Consider the following 25,957-nt stretch of genomic DNA (forward strand, 5'->3'; position numbering starts at 1 on the left):
CTTTCCCCCGTGCTGTATCCACTCTCTCATCCCGCTCGTTCCTAAGGTGTCAGCCGTCAGGGTGACGACAGTGACACCGAAATCGAGACCTTCAGCCCGGGCTGTTGTCCTCCATTCCTTCCTGCCTGCCGGGCCCTGCCGCCGGAAGTCTCACCGGGCACCCTAAGGGAGCCTGAAGACTTCCCAGTGCCCCTTCCAGAATCTTCTCCACCCCCTGCCTCCCTCCCTCCCTCGCCCACACATCCAGCCCTATCAATCCTGCCTCCCAGACAGGTCTCTATGTCAGACCCCTCCGTTCCCTCCATCCCCGCTGTCTCTATGGGGGCCCGGCCAGCCCTCTCCCGCCATGACGGCCCAGCCCGGCTCCCACCTGCTCCCCACGAGCCCACTCCCCACCCAGCTGCCTGGTTACGTGGTTTGAAAATGGACACCTGATCGTGTCCGTTCCCTGTGACAAACGCGTCCGGAGCCCCACATCGCTGCTGGCTTGAGATAAGAGCTCCCTAAGACAGCCAGCAGGCCCCGTCCTAACTGACGCCATCTGTTCCTCCGGGGTCCTGCCCTCTGTCCACGCTGGCCGTCTTCCAGCTCCCCGGGCCTCAGGGTCTGGGCGCTCGGCTCCATCTGCAAGCCCCCTTCTGCCCCTTCTAACTCTCTTTAGGTCTCAGTGTCCCCGGTGACACGTCCGACTTGTGCTTTCCCTCGACAGCATGTGTCGAAACTGGGGTCCCTTAATATGTGCAGAATGACAGCATTCTGCTTCCGTTCGGACTGCGAGCTCCACGGGAGGGGGGGAAGGTTCTCCCGGCTTACTCAGCACCCGGTGTCTGCACACAGGCCCCCCCTTCCCCCTCGCCACCCCTGGGGCCATTCACAATGCGTCCACACCAATGCCTCTTCTCCTCCCAGTTCAAGTTCAACATCTCTCATGGGTGGCCCCAAACTTCTCCGGGACCCTCTCTTGGTCTTTGCACCTGCTGTCCCTCCCTAGTCCAGGCCCTTATGGGCCACAAGGGCACCGTAGACTCCTCGGCTAGAACAAACGTTTGCACAGGGCAGGGAAGGGCGGGGCTGGCAGTGACCTTCCTTATTGATCCCCTGGCCCAGCTCCGTGTCCGGTGAGCAGAAGGTCCCAGATCTGCCCTTCGTGACCCGGCAAAGGTGGGCCTCTCCTGATGCCCGTCCACCAGGCCAGTAGGGAGAAGATCTTCTACGACTTCAGGGAACTAAGCCACGAAGCCGCGTGTGCCTCACTACCAAGATGCCTCTCCTGCAGGAGTTGCTGAAGTTTAGGGATGGAGAACGGAGCCTAAAGGAAAGGGGCCGGCGAGGGGCCCGGCACGAGGTGGATGATCATTCTGACGGCTCGTTTTCAAGAGTTAACGTATGCTAAATCCTTCAAATAGGGCTGGGCCCCTTAAGTCCCCAAGACGGGTTCTCTGGTGCTGGTTTAGAAGACTGGCTCGGGCCAACCCCAGAAAGCAGGGGCCTGCCAGTGCCACGGCTCTGTGGAGTGGAGCGGGCGGGACGAACGCGGCCAGACACCTCGGAGTGGGGTGGGGGGAGGGGAGGGATGCAGGCTTGGTGTCCAAAAGATCCTGGGTAAAGCCTGACTCCCAGGTCTGGCTGTGCGACCCTGGCCTGTTGCTGCATCTCTCCAAGCTGTGACTCCTCGCTATGCGGCTCTAACCTCCCAGAACCGCTGCTGGTAAGAGCTTGGCTCAGTCCCAGGCACCCACGTGGCAGGCGCTCCAGTGGCCTCTGGGAAGCCCGCTGGCCTCTGCGTTCCCCGCCTCTGCTGCCGGCTCTCACTTCTAAGGGCAGGCCAGAGGATAAGCTAGAGACAAAGGAGCCGGCTCAGAGAGCTTCTCTTCATCTCCTCTGAAGAATTTCAAAGGCTGCAGCCTCTCCACCTGTGTCCCCTGCTTTGTGCCCCTAGCAAGGGCTGTGGCATACCTGCGGCTCTGCCTCGGCCACGGGGGCTCTACTCTCTGGGGCTGAGCCCACATGCAGTGCCCCAACACCACGGCTCCCCCACTAGGCACACCAGCCCGGCAGTGGGGCTGGGGACCCAGCTTGAGGCCGGCCACACGCCCTGCCTGGCTCATTCCAGCTTCCTTCCCCTCCACACACCTGCTCTTCTCCAGGCCAGTCAGGGGCCAGCTGGGGCCTTAGGGCCAGGACTCCGCCTCTGCTGGCCTCATTCCCTCCAGCATGCACATCAGGGGGTTGGAGGGGGCCCCTGGCTTCCTGCCTCCCAGGGCAGAAGAATGACATACAGTGGCAGGAGCACGGAGGAGGAGCCCGATCGGGACCCCGTGTGTGTCTCTTTAGGTGGAACAGTAACACGTTTCGGCCAGACAGACTTCCTGGATCTGCCCCTTGCTCCCTTCACGACCACAGGCAAGTTCCAGAACCCCTCTGAGCTGCAGGCTCCAGCACTCACCTAATGCTGCTGTGAGACAGAGTAGGTTTTGTTAACCATGCGTGGGAGTGTGTGTGTGTGTGTGTGTGTGCACGTGTGTGTGTGAGATCCACCCAGCTGGTTCGTTCTACTGATCCGATGTTAACGGTGAGGAAAATTAGGGGAGAAAGCATGAGCAGGGCAGGGCCGCAGAACCCGGTGGATGGCTTTGCCAGGATGCGGTCACAAGGACAGGCGGTTCGGGTCCGCCCCGCCTCTCACCTCCCCCATTGCTCCAGCCTGACCTGCCATTCCTTGAGCGGGTGGGTCGTCCCTAGCTGTGCAGCCCTGGATGGTTCCGTGGAAGCACATGGGGGCAGAATGGAAGCAGCCTGGGGAGAAGGGAGGGGAGGGCAGAGGAGGGGGGCTGCGGGGAAGGAGTAGGGGAGCAGGATCTGATGGCAGAAGCTCCGGGGAACACAGCGGCCCTGACCTCTCATGTGTCACCAACCAACCCGGTTAGGGAGTTAGACCAACACGCCAACACGTTTTGCACACAGACTGACAATGGTTACACGCGCGTCCAAGAGTATGAAGGACTGTCACCTCCTCATTTACCCACCCCGACGTGCGCACACGCACAGAGACCAACAAATACACGAGACCTTATACCCTCTACTGAGGCTTGTGTTACAACTTCCTCCCACCCACCCCGAAGACACACACGGAGAGTCACTGCGGGAAGCCGTGCACCTGTTCCGCTGACAGAGGAAGGCAGCGGGGACGGCGCCCAGACCTCTGGGAGAGTCTTCCCCTGCAGGGTCCCCCCCATATGGGCAAAGGGGTGTCATTTCCTTAGAGTCTGATACTGCTTTGTATACCCAAGTGGTACTGCCAACGGTTAGAGACACTTGACTTCTCAAATTGGGAGTTCAAGGCTGGATTCAGAACAGGTCAGACAGACCACCAACAGGGGCTCTCAGCACTTGACAAAAAGAAAAAAAAAAAAAAAAGAGAGAGATTTCCAAGAAGGGTCCCAGACCAGAACCATGACGGTGGCCTTGGGATAGTGTTCAGAGCCTCCAGGACCACCTCAGGGATGCATTCGCTTGCACGTGAGATCAGGTAGGTTTGTGAGCAGACCTGTCCTGTGATTCTGTCGAGACAAACACCTCACATCAGGTGCCATCTGGTCCATGACACCAGCAACGGGGCTCGTCCCATAGCCTCATTTGATTCTAACTATAACCTTTCAAAGTAGGCATGTGCCCGATTCCAAGATGAGAAAACAAGTGCACAGTGGCTAATTCTGGCCATGGTCACAGAGCTGGGCCGTGGTAGGGGCATGAATATATTCAGGAGGCCCTAGATCCAAAGCCCATGCTCTCTGCACTCGGTCCCCCAGGGATGGATGCGGCCCCACTAACTCGTCCCAGACACTCGCGCTCAGAAGGACGCCCCAGGTTCCCTTCGGGTAAATGTCACACGCACGTATGCATACACACAAAACACACGTGCACGCCACGCCCCTTCGGTTCCAGATCCCACCGAAAATAAAGGCTGGTGGAGACTGGATGTGAATGCAAACTTCTTCCTTTGGAGACGGTAGGAACCAGTGAGATTTACGGCGGCACTTGGAATCTTATTTTCTCTTGACTTGCTGAGTAAATTCAGCCATCGTTCTGCCTGAGAACCGGATATGTTCACCCAACTCAAAGCCTGAGGTTTGCAAGAGACAGGAAGTAGCAAGCAGTGCCCAGAGAACCACGAGATGAGAAGCCAGCCACCCTCCTCTGGGATGCAATTTTTAGTCTGCATGTATTTCAAAGGCGGATCTGGAACATTTTACTGAGCCAAAAAGCAAGAGAATGCTAGAAATCCTGCGGGGACATGGCCAAAAGACCCAGGATGTAGCTCGAAGAAGCTCCGCTGGCCAATTACGGATTACGACTGAGCATCGACATGAAGAATGACAGGGATAGATGAAGACGCATTGAATGGGGAAAATTATCCATCAGTTCATATTGGTGCTGTCTTATTTGGAAGGAGATGAGAAAGGGAAAGGGATCTTTTATAAAAGGATGACATACAATATAAGAAAAAAAATATGAGTAGAAAATCTGCTTTTCACCACCACAGTGTTAATGATGGATTCAGGGTAGACTCATCGATGGGTGTTCAACCACGGGGCAAGGGATTCCTGGGAAAGAGAGTATCCACGGTTTCCAGTCACCCCCCAAAGGCGAGAGGATATTTCCATACCTTGACAATGGAGAAATCTGGTCCACCTCACCTGGGACAACGGAGGAAACCCAACATCACCAATAATGGGGCAAGTGGATGCTGAGGGCCTTCGCATATGAAGCCCGGAGACAGGCACACACCTGGGTAATATTCTTGTCCCAAAGGATTAACATGAGTTTAATCCGGAGGCTAGAACTGGACAAGTCTATACTGGGGGACATTCTGCAAAACTGGCTGGGCTCTCAGAGACGGTAATGCCATGAAAGACGGGAGGAACAATGAGGGATGGTTCTAGATTGACAGAGTCTAAGAGTCCTGAGAACCAGATTTAGTGTGTGGTCCTTGATTAGATCTGGTATCAAACAATAGTAAAAACGGCCACAAGGACATCACCGGGACAGAGAAATGTGAGTTTGGGCCACATGTGAGATCGTGGCACCCTATCCATGTGACATTTCCCCAGTGGGAACGTTGTCCTGTGGCTCTATAGGAGAACGTCTTATTCTTGGGAAATTCTCCTTAGGGGTGAAGGGATGTGATGTCTCCAAATTCTTAAACAACTTTACAAAAATAAGTGGGACGATCCAAGCTGGACCAAGCAGACTCCTTCCCCGGGACTTACGACGTGGAACTTCCAGGGATGCTCCATCTGCCCTAAAATCATGGGGGTATGAGCCCGTGACCATGAACTTCTCAGTGTCACGCACCACATGAGAATGAAGTCTGCACCCAGAGGTGCCGCTGCTGAGCGGCCTGGAGGAGAGAGCCCGCCGGGCAGGATCAAGTTCTCCGTTCCGAGCCCCGAGGACCCCGGAAATGCCAAGGTTCCCGAAGCCCTGACCTCAGGTCTGTGGCTAACTCGCAGCGTCGCGTATAAATGAAGAGAAGGCAGGAGGTGTAATGGGGTGTATTGTGGATAATCACAAAGGGCAGAGAGAGGCAGACCTGAGTGTGCGTGTGTTGTGAGACTGAGGCAGAGAGATATTGATTGAGAACACATGTGTGAACTATCAGGAAAGGCTTTCTGAAGAGGCCCTGCAGGAGAGAGAAAGAAGGTTCTAGAAGGTGCAATACTCCAAGTAGAGGGGACAGGACGGTTTGAACAGAGGCAGCACAGAGGGCACGAGCGGGAGCAGGAGGCTGCCACGGGTCCTGGGATGGGAAGGTCCTGTTTCGTGGGCGTGTTACGTCAGGTGGGAGTAACAGTGGGTAAGGTGCGTGTCTCCAGGAGCAACCCTAACGACCTCTGAAGGCCACTCAGGGAAAAGGGCTTCCCCAGTGGAAGCTTATTTGTGTCCCCCTGAAAATGCCACCCAACCAAGGTCGGAAACAAAGTCCAGATGACTCTGAGTTACCCTGAGAGCCAGGCGCTGACCCCCGCGCCGTCGAAAATCCACGCAGGACTTTGGACTCCCTAAACGCAACTACTAACAGCTCACTGTTGACGGGAAACCTGAGCAGGACCAGACCCAGGCAATCCTCACGGATTTCGTACGTTATATGCATTACGTACTGCATTCTTCCAGGAAAGTAGGTTAGAGTAAAGAAAATGTTATTAAGAAAACCATAAGGAAGAGAAAACACATTTACCGCGCTGTGCTGTACTGAACCGAAAACATCCGCGTGTGAGCGGACCCGCGCAGCTCAACCCATGTTGTTCAAGGGTCAACGGTGCTTGCATTCCCCGCCCCTGCTCTGTTTTCTAGAAACGGCGGAGCGCGGTGAGCAGCGGTTGCGTGGGATGCATATTAAGGAATTGGCTTTTCCTCCATGAGACACTGGGACGTAAAGGACCTCCAGCCCTGCAGCCAGACGACTTATATTTGAACCCAGCTCAACAATCTGAACTTGGGTGAAGTGTTTCATGTCTCTGAGCCCCAGCCTGCCCATCAAACTGGAGAAATAACTGAACTGACTCCTAGGATTGTTGGCCAGACAAAATGATGAGGAACTGAGCCTCCTCCTCCTCCTGGATCCTGGCCCAGCTCCCGGCCAGCAGAAGCCAGGGGCAGGCTTACACCTGCGGTGTGCCCTCCACGTGCTCGTGGTGCTCCCATGCAGGCATGTCCCCCACCCGAAGGAGGCAGGGGCTCTTCACAGAGACTGCCCTAACTGCCCCAGGAATGCCAGGTGGCAGCCAGGAGAGCTCCGGGGGGGCCCCCAGCTGAAAACCGCCCCAGGGGCTGCTCATGGGGGCGCCCCCCAGTCTCCCTCCTGAGCTTCCTGGAGACCCGCCGCCCAGAATGGCCGACTCTGGAGGGCCCTGGGCTCTCACGCTACAGAGGGGACGGTGGTTCTCCCATCCCGGGTCCTCCTGCTCCCTCCTCTGACAAAGTGGCCGCACCCCCCAGCCAATCCACTCCAGGGTTGGGGCAGAAGGAAGCTGGGGCTGCCAAGGTGGCGCATCCCAAACTCTGGCCTCCGTGTGTTCCGCAAAGGAAAGGACTGTTCTCAGGAAGCAACAGACCCTGAAGCAATTAAATACCCTCCTCTCATTTGCATTCTGGTCCCGGGGTGGGAGATCTGTATCAACATCCCCAGGGCAAGACAATCTTGTTTCCCCAACAAAACCGATTATGCACATCAGGCCTGGGGATTAATCACCAGCCACAGGGTTGGGAGCCGGTAAAAACAGGCAGAGCTAGGATGGGAAGATCGAGCAGGAGGGAGGGGCTGCCAGGAGGGAGGGGCTGGGGGAGGCAGCGCAGGCAGCAGAAACCCCCTTCACTGCGACCCTGTGCCTGTCCCTGCTCTCCTTTCTCCCTAACTTGGCAGTGTCCTGGGGAGGGAAGAGCCAGTCCAGAGCGCTGGGCATGGGCACGAACACGGAGTGGGGACAAGCCCCAGGGCCCAGGGCAGGCCACCTCCGTGTCACACCCGCACTGCCCCCAAATACAGGGAATTCCCTCACTGAACCCACGCTGCCACATGCCCCTCCCCCCTGGCCAAGTGTCAGGACCAAGGCCCCTTCAGTGCCCCCGGGAGATAGCAGAGTTCTCAGCAGTTGGGGATGGGGGTGGAGCTCTGGTGGCAGGTGCAACCACAGCCCAGCAGCTGCTGGTGGGCTCCCTTACCCCAACCATTGTCTCTGCTCCGTTCCCTGCTGCATGGGCCACCCCGTCTAGGTAGCACCCCTGGCCCACACCCTACACATCCTCTGTTGGGCTCAGCAGAGCAGGGCCTCTTACTCTTGGGGCAGAGCTGTCTGTGTCCCCCAACTTCCGCCACCCCAGGCTCCCAGTAGCACTGGCATGGGAACTCTCACCCCCAACCTGCCAGACGGGCCGCCATCCTGGTTTCCCTGGCAGCCAGGAAGGAAGAAAGGAGGGGAGGGGAAAGAAGGGGAGGCTTGCCTGTACTCCAGGGAGAACTTGGTCAGCTCTCGGTTGTTGTGGAGCCACTTGAACTCCAGCGGCCAGCTGCCCTCAGCCATGCACGTGAGCACCAGGCGGTTCCCCTCCAGGTGCACCTGCGTCCGCACGGGCTCTGTCTTGAAATAGGGGGCCACGTCATCTGTGGGAAAGAGACCCAAAGCCACCAGTTATCTCTTGCTCAGCTTCCCCTGGTTCATGTTGTGCCCTAACACCCCGGGGGGCTGACAGAGCAGGTGCAGCCAGGTCACAGGCTCAAGGTCACGTGGCCGGGGAGGACTTGAGCTTGGGACGGTCTGACTTCAGAGCTTGATCTTCAGAGTGAGTCCTCCATGCCTACCCACCAGTTCCCCGCCTCCCTCCTGCTAGACCATGCCAGACTCTCTCCGGCTGCCACCCCGTCCCTCTTTCCAGTCCTTTCTGTCTCCCTCCCTTCTGGATCCTCACCCACTGGATACCTTGTGCCCTTGGATTTCTCCCTCCAGGACAGAAGGAAGGGACGGACGCCCTTGGGGCGCTTTGGTCAAAGGGAATATAAATGTCACAAGGAAAACAGGGAGGTGGGTTGACACAAGTGACAGGTGACAGAGGTGTGCTGGGTCCTGCCCCTGAGGCTGGGGGAGCCCCTCAAAGGCATCAAGGGTAGAGTCCATCCAATGGGCCCCCTCCACGGCCAGGCTGCTTGATCCTTCTGTCCTCTTATACCCAGATTTGGCCAGAAGTGGGTGTCTGTGGTCTGTACGTGGGGTTCCCAGCTGTGTCAAGGCCTCACCCTGGCCCCAAGCAGTCTGACGACTCAGCACCAGTGATGTGCGTGGAGGACCAGTCAACTGGCCTGACTGCGTCCCACCCCCACAGCCCTGGTCTCCATCTGATGAGTGGATGACTTGTGACTCCTGGGGAGGGTCTTCCTTGAACCCACCCCATCCCAGCGCCTGTCAACCCTCCTGGAGCTCACCACCACCTTACAAAGTCTTTCAGAAGTCACTCTCTGGGGAGTGTGGGGGCGGGAGGGGGCGTGGGGGCAGTCCCCACCCTCACCCCGTCCCTCGCCCACCTTGGGCTGCAGCAGCAGCAGCAGCGGGCAGAGGCCAGCAGGCACCCATCTGCGGGAGCAGGGAGCTGGCTCTGCTCCCTGGTTGACAAATGGGCACATTCACACTTCAAAGGCACATTCCTATTCCCCAGCAGCGTTCAAGAGCCCTTTGAATCGAGTTTTTAAAAACCCTCTGTTAGTTCCTGTCATCACCCGTTTGTTTTAAAACAATAACACTCCCAGCCCCCAGTGATTCAGGCCCTGGGATGCGGGGCTGACTCAGAGCTGGAACGTCAGTTGGGCGGGCGGACTGGGAGCTTGCACACACACACACACGCACACACACACACACGCACACACACACACAGGCACACGCGCTCTGCACCCAGAGCCCCTCGCCTCTGTAGAGCGGCTCACCAGGCCATCTGGTCCTGGGGCCGCATGTGCCAGCTCGTTCCCCAGGCTCCCTGGGCACCAGCCTGGAGGGAGGCCAGCGACGGGCACAGGGACGGGCTGATTCCAGGGTTTGCCGAGAATGATGCTGGGAAGAGGAGGGCGGGGATGCCCTTTCCGGAGACAGCCTGCTGGGTACCACCCAGCCCCGAGCATCCTGCATCCCTCAGCTCACCTCATCCTCACACGGAGGCCGGGCAGGCCCCTGGGCTCCCCTCCCCCAGGGCCTGCTGTGTGGTGCCCCACCCCCACGCCATCCCATACAGGGATTTGGGAGGGGGGCCCTCCCCAGCCCGGAGCAATGGCAGGAGTTCTGCCAACCGGTTTTCCTGGATGGGCCTGCCGTTTTCCAAAAGCAGGGGATGGCAGGGCGACTAGCACTGTGCGGGCTCTAGAGGTCAAGACACCGATAAGGAAAGGATACTGGGGCCGGGGGACAGCTGTGTGTGTGTGTGTGTGCGTGCGAGCATGCTTCTGTGTGCGCACTCATGGGTGTGTTGTGTACATGTCCTCAAGTGTCTACGTGTCTCTGCATATGCGTGTAGGTGTGTTTCCATATGTGTGTATCTATGTGTCTGTGTGTTCAAGTGTGTTCTGTTTACATGCAGGGGGATTTCTGTGCCATGAATGCACAGCGGGTGACACAAATCATTAGCCTTGGGCAACTTATAATCTTTTTGCACATCAATTTCCCAGTTGTAAATTGGAGGATACGTTTGTGGGGTAGATTAAATAAATTTAAAAACATGAAGAGGTTAGAGCAGCACCTGGAACATGCCATAGGAGGTGTGGCTACTGTTACTATTGATCGTACATGCAGATGGGCAGACTAGGGAGAGAAGAGCTTGTGTCCTGTGGGCAGGCACCAGCTGTTCCTTTATGCAGAATACAACTTGTGCAACTGTACACAACAACCCTGTTAGCCACCTTCTTAGTGGGAAGGAGCTAACTGAGAATGGAAGAGAACTGTGGATAGAAGAATCAATATTACATGGGTATCATTCCCTTAAACATTTGAAAACACACACACACACACACACACACACACACACACACGAAAGACAGATTTTTTAAAATTAGACGTGACTCTAAAGTTCATGTTTAAAAACATAACAAAAGAATAACCAGGAAAATCTGAGAAACTATGGTAGGTAGAGAAGATTAGCCCAGATAACTATATTATAAAGCTGCAATAATTAAAACGGTGTGTTCTTATACATGTAGTCTGATGAAATGACAGACTTAGAATCTAGAAACAGACCCCAATACATATGGGATTATTTAATATATGGTGAAAGCAGAATTTCAAGTCAGTGGGAAAAAGATCAATTATTCACCAAACGGCTTTGGAACAGCCAGGGAGCCATTTGGGGAGGGGGGGGGAGTCAAATCTCTTCCTCACACTTTTCCTTTAAATAAATGCTAGCTGGATCAATGTTTGAAGCATGAAAAATGAAATTCTAAAAGTAGAAGAAAGTCACAGAGGTTTAAAAATATATAATCTCGAGGAGGTGAAGTATTTGCCAAGTACTTTCCAAGTACTACACAAACTCCAAGAAGTCATAAAACAGATTGATACCTTCAGCTCTATAAAAATTCTACATGGAAAAAAAAATACCCATAAACAAGGAAGCAACAAATGACAAACTCGGGGAAAATGTTGGCAACTTCTATCATGGACAAAGAGCTCATTTTCCCGATAGAAAAAATATTCCCATAAATCAGCAAGAAAAAGATGAACAAACCAACAGAAAAATGGGCAAAGGATATGAACCGTTCACAGCAAAGAATTACAAATAACTATGAAATACAGACAAAGATGCTGAACCTCATGATAAGAGAAAGGCAAATGGACTCAGTAAGATAGTGTTTTTCCCTATCACTTGGGCCACGATCTGAAAGCAAGATAGTGCCCGGTGCTGGGCAGCCCGCGGGGACCCAGGTGTGCGGTCAAGGCTCTGTGGGACCGCAGCTCTGCAGAGAGCGGTCTTGGTGGGGCCATCAAAACCACCAAGCATTCCCCCTCCCCATCCACCAGCTCTTCCGGAGACTTCTCCTTCGCAGACACACCCATGTGTGGGCAAAGGGACAGCCCCTCAGAGCACTGTTACGCTTTGCATCAGAGAACGCTCAAAAAAATGACCCTTATGTCCGGCAAGCCGGTAGTGGTTAAAGTGATGTTAGCACTTCCAAACTTAAGAATTCTCGGCAGCATCGGGCTCTGGGATGGATTTTTGAGAACTACCGTTACTGAAAACAAGCAAGGTGCGGAACGGACGTGTCATCTGCCACCCCGTGTGTTCTTTTTTCCTGAAGCATAAAAATATATTTGCTTGTCTAGGCAGAGGCTTTTTCTAGGGGGTTACATAAGAGACTGGGCTCAGCGAGGCTTTGGGAAGAAGAACCGGGGTGGGAGGGGCCTCACTTTTCACTCTGTACCTTCTGGTAAGTTCTGTTGTGTCACACGGGGATGGGTCACTTACTTATAATCGGATCCATGCCCGTGTCTGCGTCCACACTGGTGAGGCTGTAAGGTGAGCCGCCACGGGCCAGTCCTACCGGGGACAGAGGAAAGGCAGGCCCTGTGCGTGCACGAGACATGGGACGTGGCATGGCCGGAGGTCCCTGACCACCAAGAGTCCGAGACCCTCGAAGGAAGAGCTGCCTTTGGAGGCAGACAAGAGGTCTCAGTCTTGGGCTTCCTTCTTCTGTAACATCTCGGTGGCCCCGACTGCCTTGCCCTTCCTATTCCCAGTAAATCCCTCCACTGACCTTCGGCTCCAGGCTCCAGGCTCACGGGGCCCCACGGAGAAACTTATCTCAACTCCAACCTCTCCCCTCCCTCCTGCCCCGCAGCAGCAACATAACGCCTTCTTTCTCTGGAGTCCCTCCATCGCTCCTGGGAGTTGATTTCCGAAGCCAGCCCGGGCTTGGTTCCCAGCCCAGGAAACCCCACATGCCCTGGAGCTAGAGTCTCGCCAGCCCAGGGTGAAGACCTCCACCCGCCACCCTGCGGGCCAGAAGCTGCAGAGCGCGCCTCCAGGGGCAAATCCTCTCTCAGCTCTCCCGGCACACAGACAGGACCGCTCCGTTGTGGGGCATCTCTGGAATGTGTGGGAACCGGGGGGACCTTGGGATTCTTGCAAACCTCTCCCCACCATGCCCTGGTCTCTACACCACCATCTTTGTCTTGCACTGACCTCCAAGGTCTCCCAGCTGGTCCCGGCTGGAAAGCCTGTGCTCCTCGGAGCTGCCCAGGTCCTAGGTCATAGGAAGCAGGGACTCACGGCGGTCCCCCTCGCCACTTCCCCCCCACCCCCACTTCTATTCCCTCTGCCTTTATTTCGTGCTTTTGCTGGAACTTTCCATACGGGGAGCATTTTACTTCCATCATTTCATTTAAGAGTCATGAGAACGTCCAAGGAAGGTGCTGTCATTATCCTTTTACAGATGAGAAGACGGACCCTCGAGAAGGTTCAGTCGTTTGACTGCCTCCCGGATGTGATGTGATGTCACATCTGGTGGATTCCAGAACCTCCAGATCTTTCCATATCTGATGCCTGGCTGTCCAGCTCTTCATACCCCGACCTGCGGCAAGTGAGGGACGGTGCCCATCTCTGGGCACTGGTTTTGAAGCCACAAGCAGGGGTTATGCTAGTCGTGTGGCAGGGGTATTCCCACTCTGGCTTCGAATGTCACAGCCCCAGAATCAGATCCAGGGATGAGAGGCATGCTGGCTGGGAACGCATCGGGAGCAGAACACACGGAGAGCCTGGCCACCTTGGGGTGGGGGTACAGGAGGGGGTTATGAGCTTGCGGGATGCAGGGAAGGAAGCCTGGGAATAAGGGATGCAGAGGATGAACAGGTGTGGGTGTGAGGGTTAAGTAAGTAGAGCAGGGGTTAGAGCTCAGGGGGCGCCCCACCCCCAACAGCTCTGCTCACCGCTCAAGCCTCCGGGTGCCAACCTTCCCCAGGGATCTGGCTTGTAGGTCCCAGTGGGAGAAGAGAATCTGGGTTTCAATCCCAGTTCCTATGCTAACTCAAGTTTGACCTCGAGCAGACTAACTCTGGAGCCTTACTCCTTTTGCCAGTAAAAGGCAATGCCTGCCCCAGAGGCTGCTGGGAAGGCCAAGTGAGCTAACGCACCCCACGTTTGGAGCTCCATGCTTGGCACCTCCAGGCTGCTCCCTCTGCAGAACAGACCTTTGGAGGTGACCCCACAGGGAGGAGGTGGGGAAATGGGGAGGGGGTGCTATGATCATTTCCTGCATCTTAGAGATGTCTCAGATCGGAGCCATCCAAATTCAGCTGCCTCACGGCCACGGCAAGCTGGCTCAAGAACGGAGTCTTGCTTAGGGATGGCTTGTAAGGTCTTGAGCAAAGGGTCAGGATGAGGTAGAAACACAGGCACTGCAGGGTTCTGCATAACATCAGAAATTCCCGTGTGTCCCTCTTCCACCTAAATCCAGGTGGGGGTAGGGGTGCTAAGCCTGGCACTGCCCGGGCCAGAGAAAGTTCAGGAATACAGTGTTGTGGGCACAAGGACAGGCTGCCATGCGTGCTCCTGTTGGAGCCCTTGTCCTCTGGAGACGTCTGGGGACCACACACAGTGGCAGGTGCCAGCAGGCACTCTCTGAATGCCTGAGAAAGACCACAGGACCCACGGATGTTCCCTCCTCCCCTCCCATCCTTAGGCTTGGCAGGGCCAAGCCTGCTCCTACCCTACCCAGCCAGGGCAGCAGGACCCCAGCCCCGTAGGCCCTCCCTTCTGGCTTCCCTTCTGCCTCCCACAAATGAGATGCTAATTTATGCCCCTCCACTGTCTCCTGGCAGATGCCTGGCCCAGCTCAGCCCCAGTGCCGCCTGCATGCCAAGTGCTTCATTAGCCAGGAAAGAAGGCTCTCGCCCTCCTTAATCTAATCCCCGCCAGTGACCTTCAGGAGCCAGGCACCTTCTGATGCCGGGGCCTGGGAGGGTGGGACAATCAATTACGCCTCGGCCTCCACAGCTGCCGCCGAATGGATTTCTCGCTCAGAAAAGCGTGTTCAAAAAGCATCTAATGGAACGGATCGTCAATTTGTTTGAATACACATCTAATCTGATTAGGGGGGCCTAGTCACCGGGGTGGCCAGGGCCACTGAGCCCTGACATGGCCCCGGGGAACCGTTAGTCTGGAGGAGGCACCCAGGGTGGGGAAGGAAGGGTGTATGCCCCAAGCCCACCACCCCACCAGGTTGGCCCGTGGTACATTCAGCCAAAAGTCAGAGGGAAAAGAATATAAACCACGGAGAGGCCACTGGGGCTGGGCAGGTGCCTCCTGTTCTTCTGGGCCCCAGCACTAGGCAGAGTCCAAGGCAAAGGAGATGCTCAGGAAATGAATGAATGAAGTCATGAGCGGTGAATGAATGATGATGAGACCCAACATGGTAGCCAAGGTAGCCATGGTAGCCGATCTCATCAACGTCCAGGGTAAGAGGTGTTGATGCCTGAACCGGGCTGAATGGTGGTGTCCCTCCCCCTCCCAGAATTCATGTCCAACCTGGAACCCCGGAATGAGACCCTATTTAGAAACAGGATATTGTGCTGTCATTAGTTCAGTTGAGGTCCAAGGGAGTCGGGTGTGCCCTAATGACTGGTGTCTTTGTAAGAGGAGACACATGGGAACAGAAACACGGGGAGAAGATAGCCAGGGGGTGGAGGGGGCAGAGGCTGGGGCGCTGCACCTACAAGCCCAGGAATGCCAAGGATTGCTGGGAGCCGCCACAAGCAGGAAGAGGCAAGGGAGGACTCTTCCCTCTGGCCTTCAGAGAGAGTGTGGCCTTGCCAACACCCTGGTTTTCAGACTGCTGGCCTCCACAACTGTTTGAGTCACTCAATTTATGGTATTTTGTTATGACAGCCCTAGGAAGTGAATACAATGCCTTACAGAGACCTGTGTCTGTCACTCCGCCTAAGGCAGCCTATTGGAGAACAAAGAGCACTAGCAAGGGAATCTGGAGCCCGGAGTCCCGCTGGTCTGGACCACGACCTTCTTCAGACATACCATGTCTACCATGCCCCAGGGCCTTTGCTTATGCCATTTCCTTTCCTGGAGAGCCCCTTCTTTCCTTCTTTGCTGGGAAAATGTAGGTATTAAATCCATGTTAGTTTCTGTCCTTTGTCCCTTCTAAGCTCAAATGTCCTGTCCTCTGTCACTTTTCCTCCACATCCCTCAGACTTGGGAGGATACCTCCCTTACAGCTTGGAAGATACTCATCATAGCCCCAGGTGTGGTGGCACCCAGGCTAGTCTCCACTGGAAGATGGGGACAGTGGCCTCCTCGCCTCCCCGGTCCCAGAGCCCAGCAGTGCACCTGGCAGGCAGAAGGGCCCAGATCCATGAGTGAAAAAGTGGACAAACAAACTTGCCGTTGAATGTGGCCAGGTCACCTCCCTCTTGTTGGCTGTTACTGCTGGGGGAATCTTTACGTTCCTTCTTGGCTTGAATGTTGCAAGATCTGCGTAGTTGTGACCTTGCTGGGCCCTGGAGCAGGAAGGATTATCTGGATTCAAATTCAGCTCAGTCACTCACTAGCTGTGTTCGGACCCTGGGCAGATCCGAAACCCTTCTGCATCTCAGTTTCCCAACCTGATAATCGGGGTATGGGCAGCGGCTGCCTCCGAGGCCTGGCGAGAAGGCTGAGCTAGACTGGTGCTGGGCACCAGTGGCCCGCCCTCATCTTTAATCGGTGAGACCTCTCCGAGCCATGTCACAGCCAGGGCCTCCAGCGGGACCGCGCTGCTACGTAACGCCAAAGCATCCCCAGCCTCATGCGGAAAAAAGAGGGTTCTCATTTCTGCCAGATTTATCTTGCAAGCAACAGAGAAGGGAGCTACTTCTTAAATTTCATCAGGAGGGTTTAGAGCTTAGACTTACACCACTGATGAGAATATTTTTGCCGAACGGCACTATTGTCATTTCACTGTGTTCAGAGTCACTTGAGCTACAAATACAGCAATAGTAAAAATTTCACGAACTCCTGGAATTCGTCCCAAGAAGCCCCATTATGCTGTGTGGACGACGCTCATCTTCCCCTGGGGACCCCAGGGCAGGGCACATGCTTGGAGCAATTCTCCGGTTCTATGGCTGGAACCTGAGACCCCTGGCCACGAAGGGGCTTGCCACAGCTCAGCTGCCTTGCAAGGCCTGGATGGCCTGTGGAGACTTGTCCCACTGGCACCTGGCACTCCCACAGGGCACGGGTCTTGAAGATTCCTGCGGTGAGCTCTCTCTGTCACAAGGGTACCACCGTCAGCTGGCCTGTCTCCTAAGCTCTCGTGATGGGGAAACGTCCACCTTTCATGGGCCTTGAGAAGCCGAGATACAGATGCTTCCAGGAGCCCACGGCCTGGAGGTCTCTGGTGCCTAGTTTGCCCAGTGATGGCACCACTAGCTACAGGGCAGCGAGGTCTGTGCCAGGCACAGGGGACAAGTGGCCCTGAGCTCCAGCTAGCATGCTTTCCAAGGGTAACCCCCTTTCCTCCTGTTTCTTGCCCTTGCGAATGGTCGTCACCTAAAGGAGATGGTCCACTGGAAGGGAGGACCCGAAAGGAGGGAAGACAGAAGTGGGGGGTCTGACCGAGCACTGGTCATCGACTCTCTGATACCCACCAGAGCTGAGGCGCAGGGCGGGCACGCTGGGGGCTCCCCCTCGGCTTCATCATCCCCAGATGGGCGCTTACCACCCAACCCTAGTGGCTTCTCCTTGCTTTCCCTTCCCTGGCACCAAGGCAGAAAGCTCAGCCGGGGAAGAAGGGAAAAAGAAAGGGGTTTGCTGAAGACCTCACCCAGGCCGACCTCCCTGTGTTTCCTCGTTTAGTCCCCAACCACCTGGGGGACAGCATCACTACCACCTGTACTTCTCTCCCTGACGCTCAGAGCAGAGTGGCGTGAGGTCACCGGGATTTCGAACCCGCGGCCGCCTGCTTCCCTGCGAGGCCTCAGATCTCCACTGAGGTCAGCGCGGTGTCTGGACCGCTGGAAGGGAGGCCAAGGCTGGGCCCGGGACGGGGTGGGGGTGGGGGAACCAGAGCGGCGGGCCCGCCTCCGCAGCCGCGAGCTGGAACCCGCCGCGGAAGCACACATATCCATCAGGCTGGTGACCCCGGTGTACCCGCGCTTTGTGGTGTGTAGCAAAGACTGTGGAGCAGAAAATTGGAGTTCAATTTGCCATCCACACTGCGCAGCACCCGGCCCGTTCCCCTCCCTGGCAGGTACCTCTGTACCTCACCATAAATAATAACGCCACGCGGCTCTCCGGCCCTTCCAGCAGACGCGGCCCGGAGCAATTTACAAGCGGCCTTACAGGCGGACGCCCGCATGTGCCTGCCCCTCCCCGGCCCCGCCCGTGGGCACCGGTGCCACCCGCCTTCCCTGCCACCCCCCGCCCCGGGGGCCATGTCCGATCTGGAGGGAGACAGGTCCTCGTCCACCCCTGGACGCTGGGCTCAGCTCCTGCCCCGAAGTCCTCCTTGTCCCCTTCACTGGCACTCACTGGCAGAAAGCCCCGGGGGCTGGCAGAGACCAAGCCCTTGCTGCCCCCAGGGTGAGTGCCACAGTCAGTCCCTCCTCCTGTTTCCGAAAGGGTTCTGGATGTCCTCGGATCCACAGTGTGCCTCTGTCTCCAAAAGCAGCCCTGTTTCTCTCCTCCAAACTTCACGGGGTCTGTGGGGGTACGGCAGTGACTGAGGCCCCTTATGTGGGGGGCAGTCACTCGCCTGGGGGCTCCACATTAAAAGCTGCTTAGGGGAGCTCCCACCGAGGGGCCAGGGCAGATGTAGGCGTAGGATTCCCTGTAGGCGAAATACCCCAAATGGGTGAATCCACAGAGCGGACAGAGACCGGTGGCTGCCAGCTGGTCGGGAGAGGGGAGTGGGGAGTGACCGCTTCATGAGCCCGAGGGTCTCCCTTTGGGGCGATGAAAGTGTTCCAGAATTACACAGGGATGGTGCTTGCAAACCCCATGAAGGTACTAAAGGCAAATGAATTGTTCGCTTTAAAGTGGCGGATTTTATATTCTGCGAGTCTGATCTCAATTACAAACAAACAAGGCAATCTGGTACAAAAGGTCTCTCCCTGGCCCCGATGGCTCTGCTTACACCCCTCGAGGGCTCCCACTGCGTCTTCTGTCTCCCCAGCCCCAGCCGGTCCTTCGGAGGGAGACCAGAAGGTCGAGCGGTTGTACGTGCTCCTTCTCGTCCCCAGAAGTCACCTGGTTTCCTCCCGTCCCTTCCACCTTCTCTCACGTGCCGGGACACTTAGGGGCATCTCCCTTGTCCGCTGCGGATGTGGAGGGTGGGGGGGTTGCAAGCAGTGTCACGGGCACAGGGCTGGAAGCCCCTCCCGGGACAGCCCAAGCCCACAGGCCACCTGCCGTGAGGACAGGAAGCGCTGGCTTCGCAGGTGGATGACAGGGTGTGAGCCCCACCTCCGCGCTCACAGGCTGCTGGGCACCGAGGCAGCCCCTGGCTCTCCTGAGCTGTCCCTTCCTCCCTTGCATGAGGGGAGGGGTCCTGCAGCACCCCCTTCTTTAGGACCCGCTGTGACAGAAGCTAGACACTGGGAACACAAGGTCCGCCAAGCGCTCACCACATGTGGGGCCTCTGCACTGATGTCGTGCATCCTCTTATCTGTGCCGAAGCTCAGACTCCTAGCCATGCCCTGGAGGCTGGGGGAGCCGACTCACTGTTGCGGTCGGTGGCCCCGAGTGGCCTGGGTGGACGTTAGGACCTCCTTCCCTTGCTCCTCCCCCAGAACGCAATGGCATCCGAGGCCAGCCAGAGTGTGAACTCTGAAGCCATGAAAGACAGTGGGTGGGCACAGCTCCAGGGGCAGAGGTCAACTACAGGCCGCCCGAACCCCCTGCCCGCCTCGCCCTGGCCTGGCTGCTGGGCTCACATGGCCTGGTGGCAGGTGGCTTTTCCGCGCAGCAACCAACGGTCCTGCTTTGGGGAGCCGAGGGAGCCTGCAGAAAGCAGGGGAGGTGGAGGGAAGGGGCACAGGACAGGCATAGGTCCCCCCGTAACTTACCCCTGCACCCGAACCTGTCAGGCTCCCCGCCCTGCCTCTTCACTTGGCTGCTTCGAAAACTCATCTTTTGTGTGCTACGGTGGCCGAACCCAGGGCTTCGGGGGGAGGTGACGGTATCAGCACCCTGCTGCTGACCCCTGGCTAGCTGTCCACCTGGGAGCACAGGTGGTTTCCTCTCTGGCCAGTAGCACCCCTGGCTTCCCTAACTCGACTCTGTGTTCCTGAGAACTAAGAGGGCTCCCAGCAGATACCGCAGGGCATATGCCAGGGACAGAGACAGGATGCGTATCAATGACAGGCCAGGTTTAACCAAAAGCATGGCCATGGCACCCCAGCTCACACGGACCTGGGGTCTGTCCCGACCCCAGACCCCACCCTTCCTCCTGCCTGTGGGGTCCTGACCCCAGGCAAGACCCTAGTTGCCATGGCCTCCTGTAGGCTCCAAGTATTTCAAGCAAGAAGCATTTGTAGAAAGCACCTAGGCCAGCCCCTCTGGTTGGCCAATGAGGAAACTGAGGTAGAAGAGTTTAAGGGAAGGTTTGAGCCCAGCTCTTCGGATACCAGGTTACTTCGCGTCACTTGATAAGCTCTTGGCCTCATTCTCCCCTTCTGTAAAATGGACTGAGGGCTTGACAGATGTCCTCTGTTCTCTTCCATATCTAGCTGTCACACCCGGGCTTTCCTGGGGATTGGACCGGCTGATGCTAGGAGAGCCTCTTCCCCGAGGGAGCCCCAGGTGCCCCTCTCAATGGAGCGAGGTCGAGGTGCTTTGGAATGTTCCTCATGGTCTCCTGCTATACCCCCTGCTGCGTGTTGGCCCGTGTCCTTTTGTAAAGTGAGGTCTTTGCCGACATGAACAAGTGAAGATGAGGTCAGCACGTGCGGGTGGGCCCGGGTGTGACCGACACGGAGCCGCGGAGCAGGGACGCCCCGTGAGCACGAAGGGTGGGATGCGGCTCCTGCCAAGGGGCGGAGGATTGTGGGCAACATCAGGAAGCGGCAGAGGGAAGGAAGCGTTCTCCCTCTCTCCCTCACAGATCCGCCGGCAACCTGACTTTGGACTTGGCCGCCAAGAGCAAGAGATGAGATGTTCCTGTTGTTGAACCAGCTGGCTGCGGCACTGTGTAGGACAGCCCTGGGCAACTCCCCCCGGCTCCCCCCGCCCCCACCCCAAAAGAAGCCATCATGGCTCACAGCCCGTCCTCTCTGAAGGTTTCACAGATGCCCCTTCCCCGAAAGAAGTGAGCCCCCTCTGTGCTCACTTGAGCCCACACGTGACCATTGTCATGCCGGTAACCGCGGTGGCACGTCTACACGTCAGAAATCCCCAGGGGACTCGAAGCAGTTACAGGACGCATCTCACGATGGCCACGACGGCTCCTTCGCTCCCTAACCTGGTTTTGTGCACAGACGGGGCACGCGGCACGGAACGAAGGACGGTATGAATGAATGAAGGGGAGCTTTCTTGCTTCCAGGCACTCTGTTCTGATCCCTAGCCCGCCCTGCCCCCAACCTGTCACGTCCCCTTCTCTCTCCCCTTCCACACAGGCTGCCACGTGCCCTCCGTGGCCTCACAGCAGCGTCGTGCTGGCCGCTCTGTCACGGGGCCGAGCTCCGCTAATGATGACTGACGACGCCCCGCACGCCAGGATTGGCAGGTTGGCAGGAGGCCCCGTCATGACGGATGGCCCTGCGTGGCCGTTCCCAACTCACTCCCCGGAAGCCAAGCCTTTCTGGGAAGGAGAGCAGCACGACCCCCCCACCCCGCATGGCCCACCGCCCGTGTGAGCAGCCTCCCCGCTTGCTGCATGGTCTCCCCTCCTTCTCCTGATGACTGGGGCAAGGCGGTGGGTGGGATGTTTAGCTTTCATGGGCTCAGAGAGTCGAAGAGATGTTCCCTGTGTCCCCGTTTTCCAGTAGGGACACCCCCATCCAGAGATGGTGACCTGGGAGTCATGCATTTATTGTCCTCTCCTTCCTGGCTTGGTTAGAGAGGGGACCCTCAGTCAGGGTCCTGCCCGGGGTCCAGTCTCTGTCCATGGTTCTGAGGGCCAGTGTCTTCTGTGTACTCTGTGTGTGGTCCCTGAGCCCGGGCAGGTGCAACTGTCCTACTGTACAGATAGAAAAACAGATGCTCCGAGACATGAAGTGTTTCAGCCTTGGCCACAGCGAAGGCCGGGGTGGGCACTGGGATGTGCATGCAGGGCTCTCCACTGCCCAAGTCCATGCACCTTCTGCTGTAACAGGAAAAGTGGGTTGGAAAGGTGACGGAGCCATCTCTGGGTACCCCATTGTCAGGGACAAATCTCAGGGGAAAAAGCTCCATCTTCTGTAATAAGCACAAAGTTCCCATGGGTGTAGGCTGGCCCGGGGTCAGAGGAGGAAGGGCAGGGCCAGGTCTCTTGCAGAGGTCAAACCATGACACACAGCACATGGTTGGGGCTGTCAAGAGACTCACTTCCCCCAGGACCTATGTGACCCTGCACAGGCCAGGCTAGTCCTCCAGGCCTCAGTTTCCTGGCGGGTCATGATCAGGTTCATCTTTGCCCAATCCTCCCCAGGGAGCTTGGGAGTGAATGAGAGATGGCAGTTCAGGCAGGAAACCAGAAGGGGTGAGGGTCTCATTACCAGCAGGGTGAGACCCAAGGGAGGCTCCCAGGGGGAGCTGATACAAGGAGAGGGTGGGCCCCAGAAGCCACCGCCAAAGGGCTGAGGCCAGGAGGGTCGCAGAAGACCTCTGCCCGCGGTCCAGCTGTGCCCAGCGCGGGGAGCAGGAGGGGGAGCTGGGGGCTGTGGTTTGGCAATGGGCAAACTCAGCATGGGAAAGGAGGGGTTTCCAGGAAGCCTTCAAGTTACCGGAAAGGACAATAAATTAATATAATAGGGCTGTTTGGCTGGTGACAAGGGATAAAACATGTGGTCCAAAAAAGCCCCACGCAAGACGGTCACAAGGATGAAGGATGAATGAGGAGGCATTCTCAATGGAGGGGGAAAGAGCGGGAAAGGTTCTTGCAGAGCTGGGAGGGGGAGGAGGAGGTGGGAGGAGGGAGCCTGCAGGGTGGTATAGCAGAAGGGAGCTCCTGACCCTCCTGCTATCCCCTCACCGCCCACACCCCTTCCCCTGCACCCTAGCACTCACTGCCTACCTGCTTCCCCGGGCTCCATCCCTCCCTCCTCTCCAGATTCTTGCTGTCCTTGGGCCTCAACTTGCCCAAATGCACTTGGCCTCGGTCACAACGTAGAGTGTGCATTTTGCTCTTTCACTCCCGCGCTCATTCAGGCTCATTCACTCCTTCCACAGATGCCGTCTGGACACCTGCTACGTGCTTGGAGATGTCACGGTGAACAAGAAGAAAACCTCTCCCGTCCAGCTGCCCAGAGGCGCACGGGAGTGAAGCCCGGGACACATCAAGCTTCCCCGTGCAGCTGCGGCCCCCAGGTCGCAGAGGACCACTGAGGCAGGTGCCCCCAGAAGGCAAGACATGCACCAGGCAGGGGGTGGCCGCAGGACCTTGGGCAAACCACTTAGCCCCTTCAGGCTGGTTTCCTCGTTGCGGGATAACAGCCCCTGCCTCACAGAGCCGTGGCGAGGGAAGGAGGAGAGAATGCAGAGCTGGCTCCCGGCACGATGGTGGGGTTCTGAGTGAATGGTGAGGGCCGGGGTCCCAAAGAACGAGGGGCTTATACATCGCGCTAAGGAATCTGGGAGTGGGGGAGGGGCACGGGAGACTCCGTGCGCGTGTGCCCGTGTCTGTGCGTGTGTTGGCCCTGGGGGCTCGCTTGGGTGCCCATGGGGCCCCCACTGCTCTCCCAATTTTAGTCTATTTTGTTCCCAGTTTTCCAGACGAGAGTTAGACCCAGCTGGAGAAGACAGAGAAGCTACAGGTGGTGCCGAATGACCCTTGATGGGGATGGAGGAAGGGCCCTCACCTTCTCAGCACAATCTCAAGGTCATGACTCATCAGGCTGCCCTCTCCCACTCAGTGAACACTGACTGTGGGCAGGCCAGGAGAGACGGAGCAGGCTGGCCGGAGAGATAGGATTCACAGGGGCGGCGATGACTCACGGCGCGAGGCACCAAGGAGCACAGCACCTATGCATGCGACCACCAGGTGCAACGGGCAAGTGGGACACAGAGGGGGCAGGGGGGGAGGGGCAGGCTTGGGTGGGCGGTCAGGGAGCTCCATGGAGGAAGGAGGCATCATGTGAGTCACTCGCTTGTTGAGGAAAACAGGCACTGGACTGTCAGCTCTGTGCCGGCCACCTCGTGACGCGCTGAGACACCGTGGGGAGCAAGGCCAGGCCGTCTCTGAGCTCACGAAGCTTAGATTCTCTTTTAAAGATTTTATTTATTCATTTGACAGAGATCACAAATAGGCAGAGAGAGAGGAAGGGAAGCAGGCTCCCCGCTAGGCATAGAGCCCGATGCGGGGCTCAATCCCAGGACCCTGGGATCATGACCTGAGCCAAAGGCAGAGGCTTTAACCCACTGAGCCACCCAGGTGCCCCTCGAAGCTTAGATTCTACCAAGAAATACAGGTGTTAAACCAGGGACTACAAGAGTGAAGGTTTGTGAAAGCAAGGTATAGGGGGTGGTGGGCACACAGGACACCAAGGAGAGATGTCCCCAAAGGGGATGTGCCAGCCAAGACTGAAGCTGGCAAGAGTGAGAGCAGGTATGCCAGAGTTTGTGGGAAGGGGGCCCTTGTGGCCAGAGCCCCGGAGGCGAGCAGAAGAGGAAAAAGAGATGCAGAGAAGGGCACGTGCGGGCACGGTGCTAGCCTCGCGAGGGAGCCATGCCCAGGGTCCAGCCTTTCTCTGCAGGGCAGCGGAAGCCACGCAAGGGACATGGCCACCTGTGCCCATTCTGCCCACTTCCTGCCCAGAGAGAGAGGACGTGGAGGAGAGAAGAGGGTAAAGGTTTAGCTTGGTAAAAGTTCAGGGAAGTACGGAGATCTGGGAGCTATCTGGGAGGGAGAAGGGCTTTGTCTGGAAGAGAAGGAGAGAGGTGATGGGGCCACTTCCCCACACACACGCCGGAGAAGCCAGCTGGATGGAAAGACCCTAACTCACGCTTCGGGTGTGTTGTGGCATACTGGATGTCCAGGTGGGCGTCCAGGGCTGGACCTCAGGGCTGGAGAAGGGGGAGTGCAACCGGGGCTGGCAGGCCTCCGAGAGGCAGGGGGAGCAGCAGGGAGGGAGCCGTGTGGCCTCTGCCGAGCGGAGCTCTGGCCTCTCCAGCACCCACGCGGCCACTTCACAAGCAGGCAGAGGACAGCCCAGCGGAAGAAAGAATGTGCACGCGCCCACACGGGGACCCACTTGCGTCCTGCCAGGTTGCTCCAGGAGCTCCAGGCGCACATCCCACCGAATTGACGCACTCACCCTTCAAGGTCATTACTGCCCCTCTAACAGATGGGGAAGCAGCAGTGCAGTGAGGCTGGGATCTGCCCAAGATCACGCGGGCCAGAGCGGTGAAGGAGGGATCTACGCTCATAGCCTTGGCCAAGTCCACGGCCCGGGCTCTCACCCCGAGGAGACTGACCGCCACCTTGAGTCCCAAGGGAACAGGGACGGCTGCCTGAACCATGTTCTGCCGGGACAGTTCAAGAACCAGGAGGGTGTCCCCCCCCCCCCCCCCCGCAGCAGCTCCCCAGAGGGCACGGCCATGCCGACCACATTCTGAGCAGCAACCCGGCTGTGGGCGCATGGCAGCATGCCACGGCTTCTGGGGAAAATCCACAGGGGCAGCCGGAGGAAGAGCCCCAGTGGGGACAGCGGGGGACTCACCACCGCCCCCGGCCCTGCCTTTCTGCTCCTTCTCCCTCTGTGGCCGGGTCCTTCAATCCTGTAGCCCTCTCCCACCCGCTGCCAACTCTCGGACGCCACAGAGTCATCATGTACGACAGCAGTGGGGATCAATCTCTCCGCGGCTCCCCCACGCATACCACATCCATCCATCCCCCTCAAGGTCAAAGCTTTTGTTTCTGGGTGAGAGGGGAACCCCTCTGGCCATGCCCTGTTCCAGAACACTCATGGACCCATCAGGGCCTCCGTTCCCCTTTGCTCCCGGGCACAGGTGGAGGGAGCTGATAGCGAAGCCCTGCTCCATGCACCTGTGCCTTCCTGGGGGGCCCCCCCGAATGCTCCCCAATTTCTGCAGCTCCCTTGGGCAGCTCTGCTGGGCCTTGCTATTTCCCTCATCACTCTTTCTGGAGAACTCCTGTACCATTTCGTCCACTGAGCCTTCCAGAAATCTCTCCTTTGGTGGGGGGACTTAGCTTTCCTTTCAGTCATAGAGAGAAAACGTCCCCCTGTCCAGAGAGATGATTCTGGAGAGAGGAAGCGGTTCAGCTGTAGGGTGCCCTGCATGGACTAGG

The 25,957-nt window shown here is 57.4% G+C and overlaps 1 protein-coding gene across 2 annotated transcripts in view; it reads right to left on the reverse strand.

Annotated features, from left to right (window-relative positions):
- The window catches only part of SDK2 (sidekick cell adhesion molecule 2), a 249,400-nt gene that overhangs the window by 124,421 nt on the left and 99,022 nt on the right, over positions 1-25,957 (reverse strand). For both annotated transcript variants that reach the window (XM_082707630.1, XM_082707629.1), the window contains exon 2: positions 8,002-8,161. In XM_082707630.1, the coding sequence (XP_082563756.1) occupies positions 8,002-8,161 (160 nt within the window). The remainder of the gene's footprint in view (positions 1-8,001; positions 8,162-25,957) is intronic.

This window comes from Mustela nivalis (genome assembly GCF_964662115.1).
Source record: "Mustela nivalis genome assembly, chromosome: 17".
Taxonomy (NCBI): domain Eukaryota; kingdom Metazoa; phylum Chordata; class Mammalia; order Carnivora; family Mustelidae; genus Mustela; species Mustela nivalis.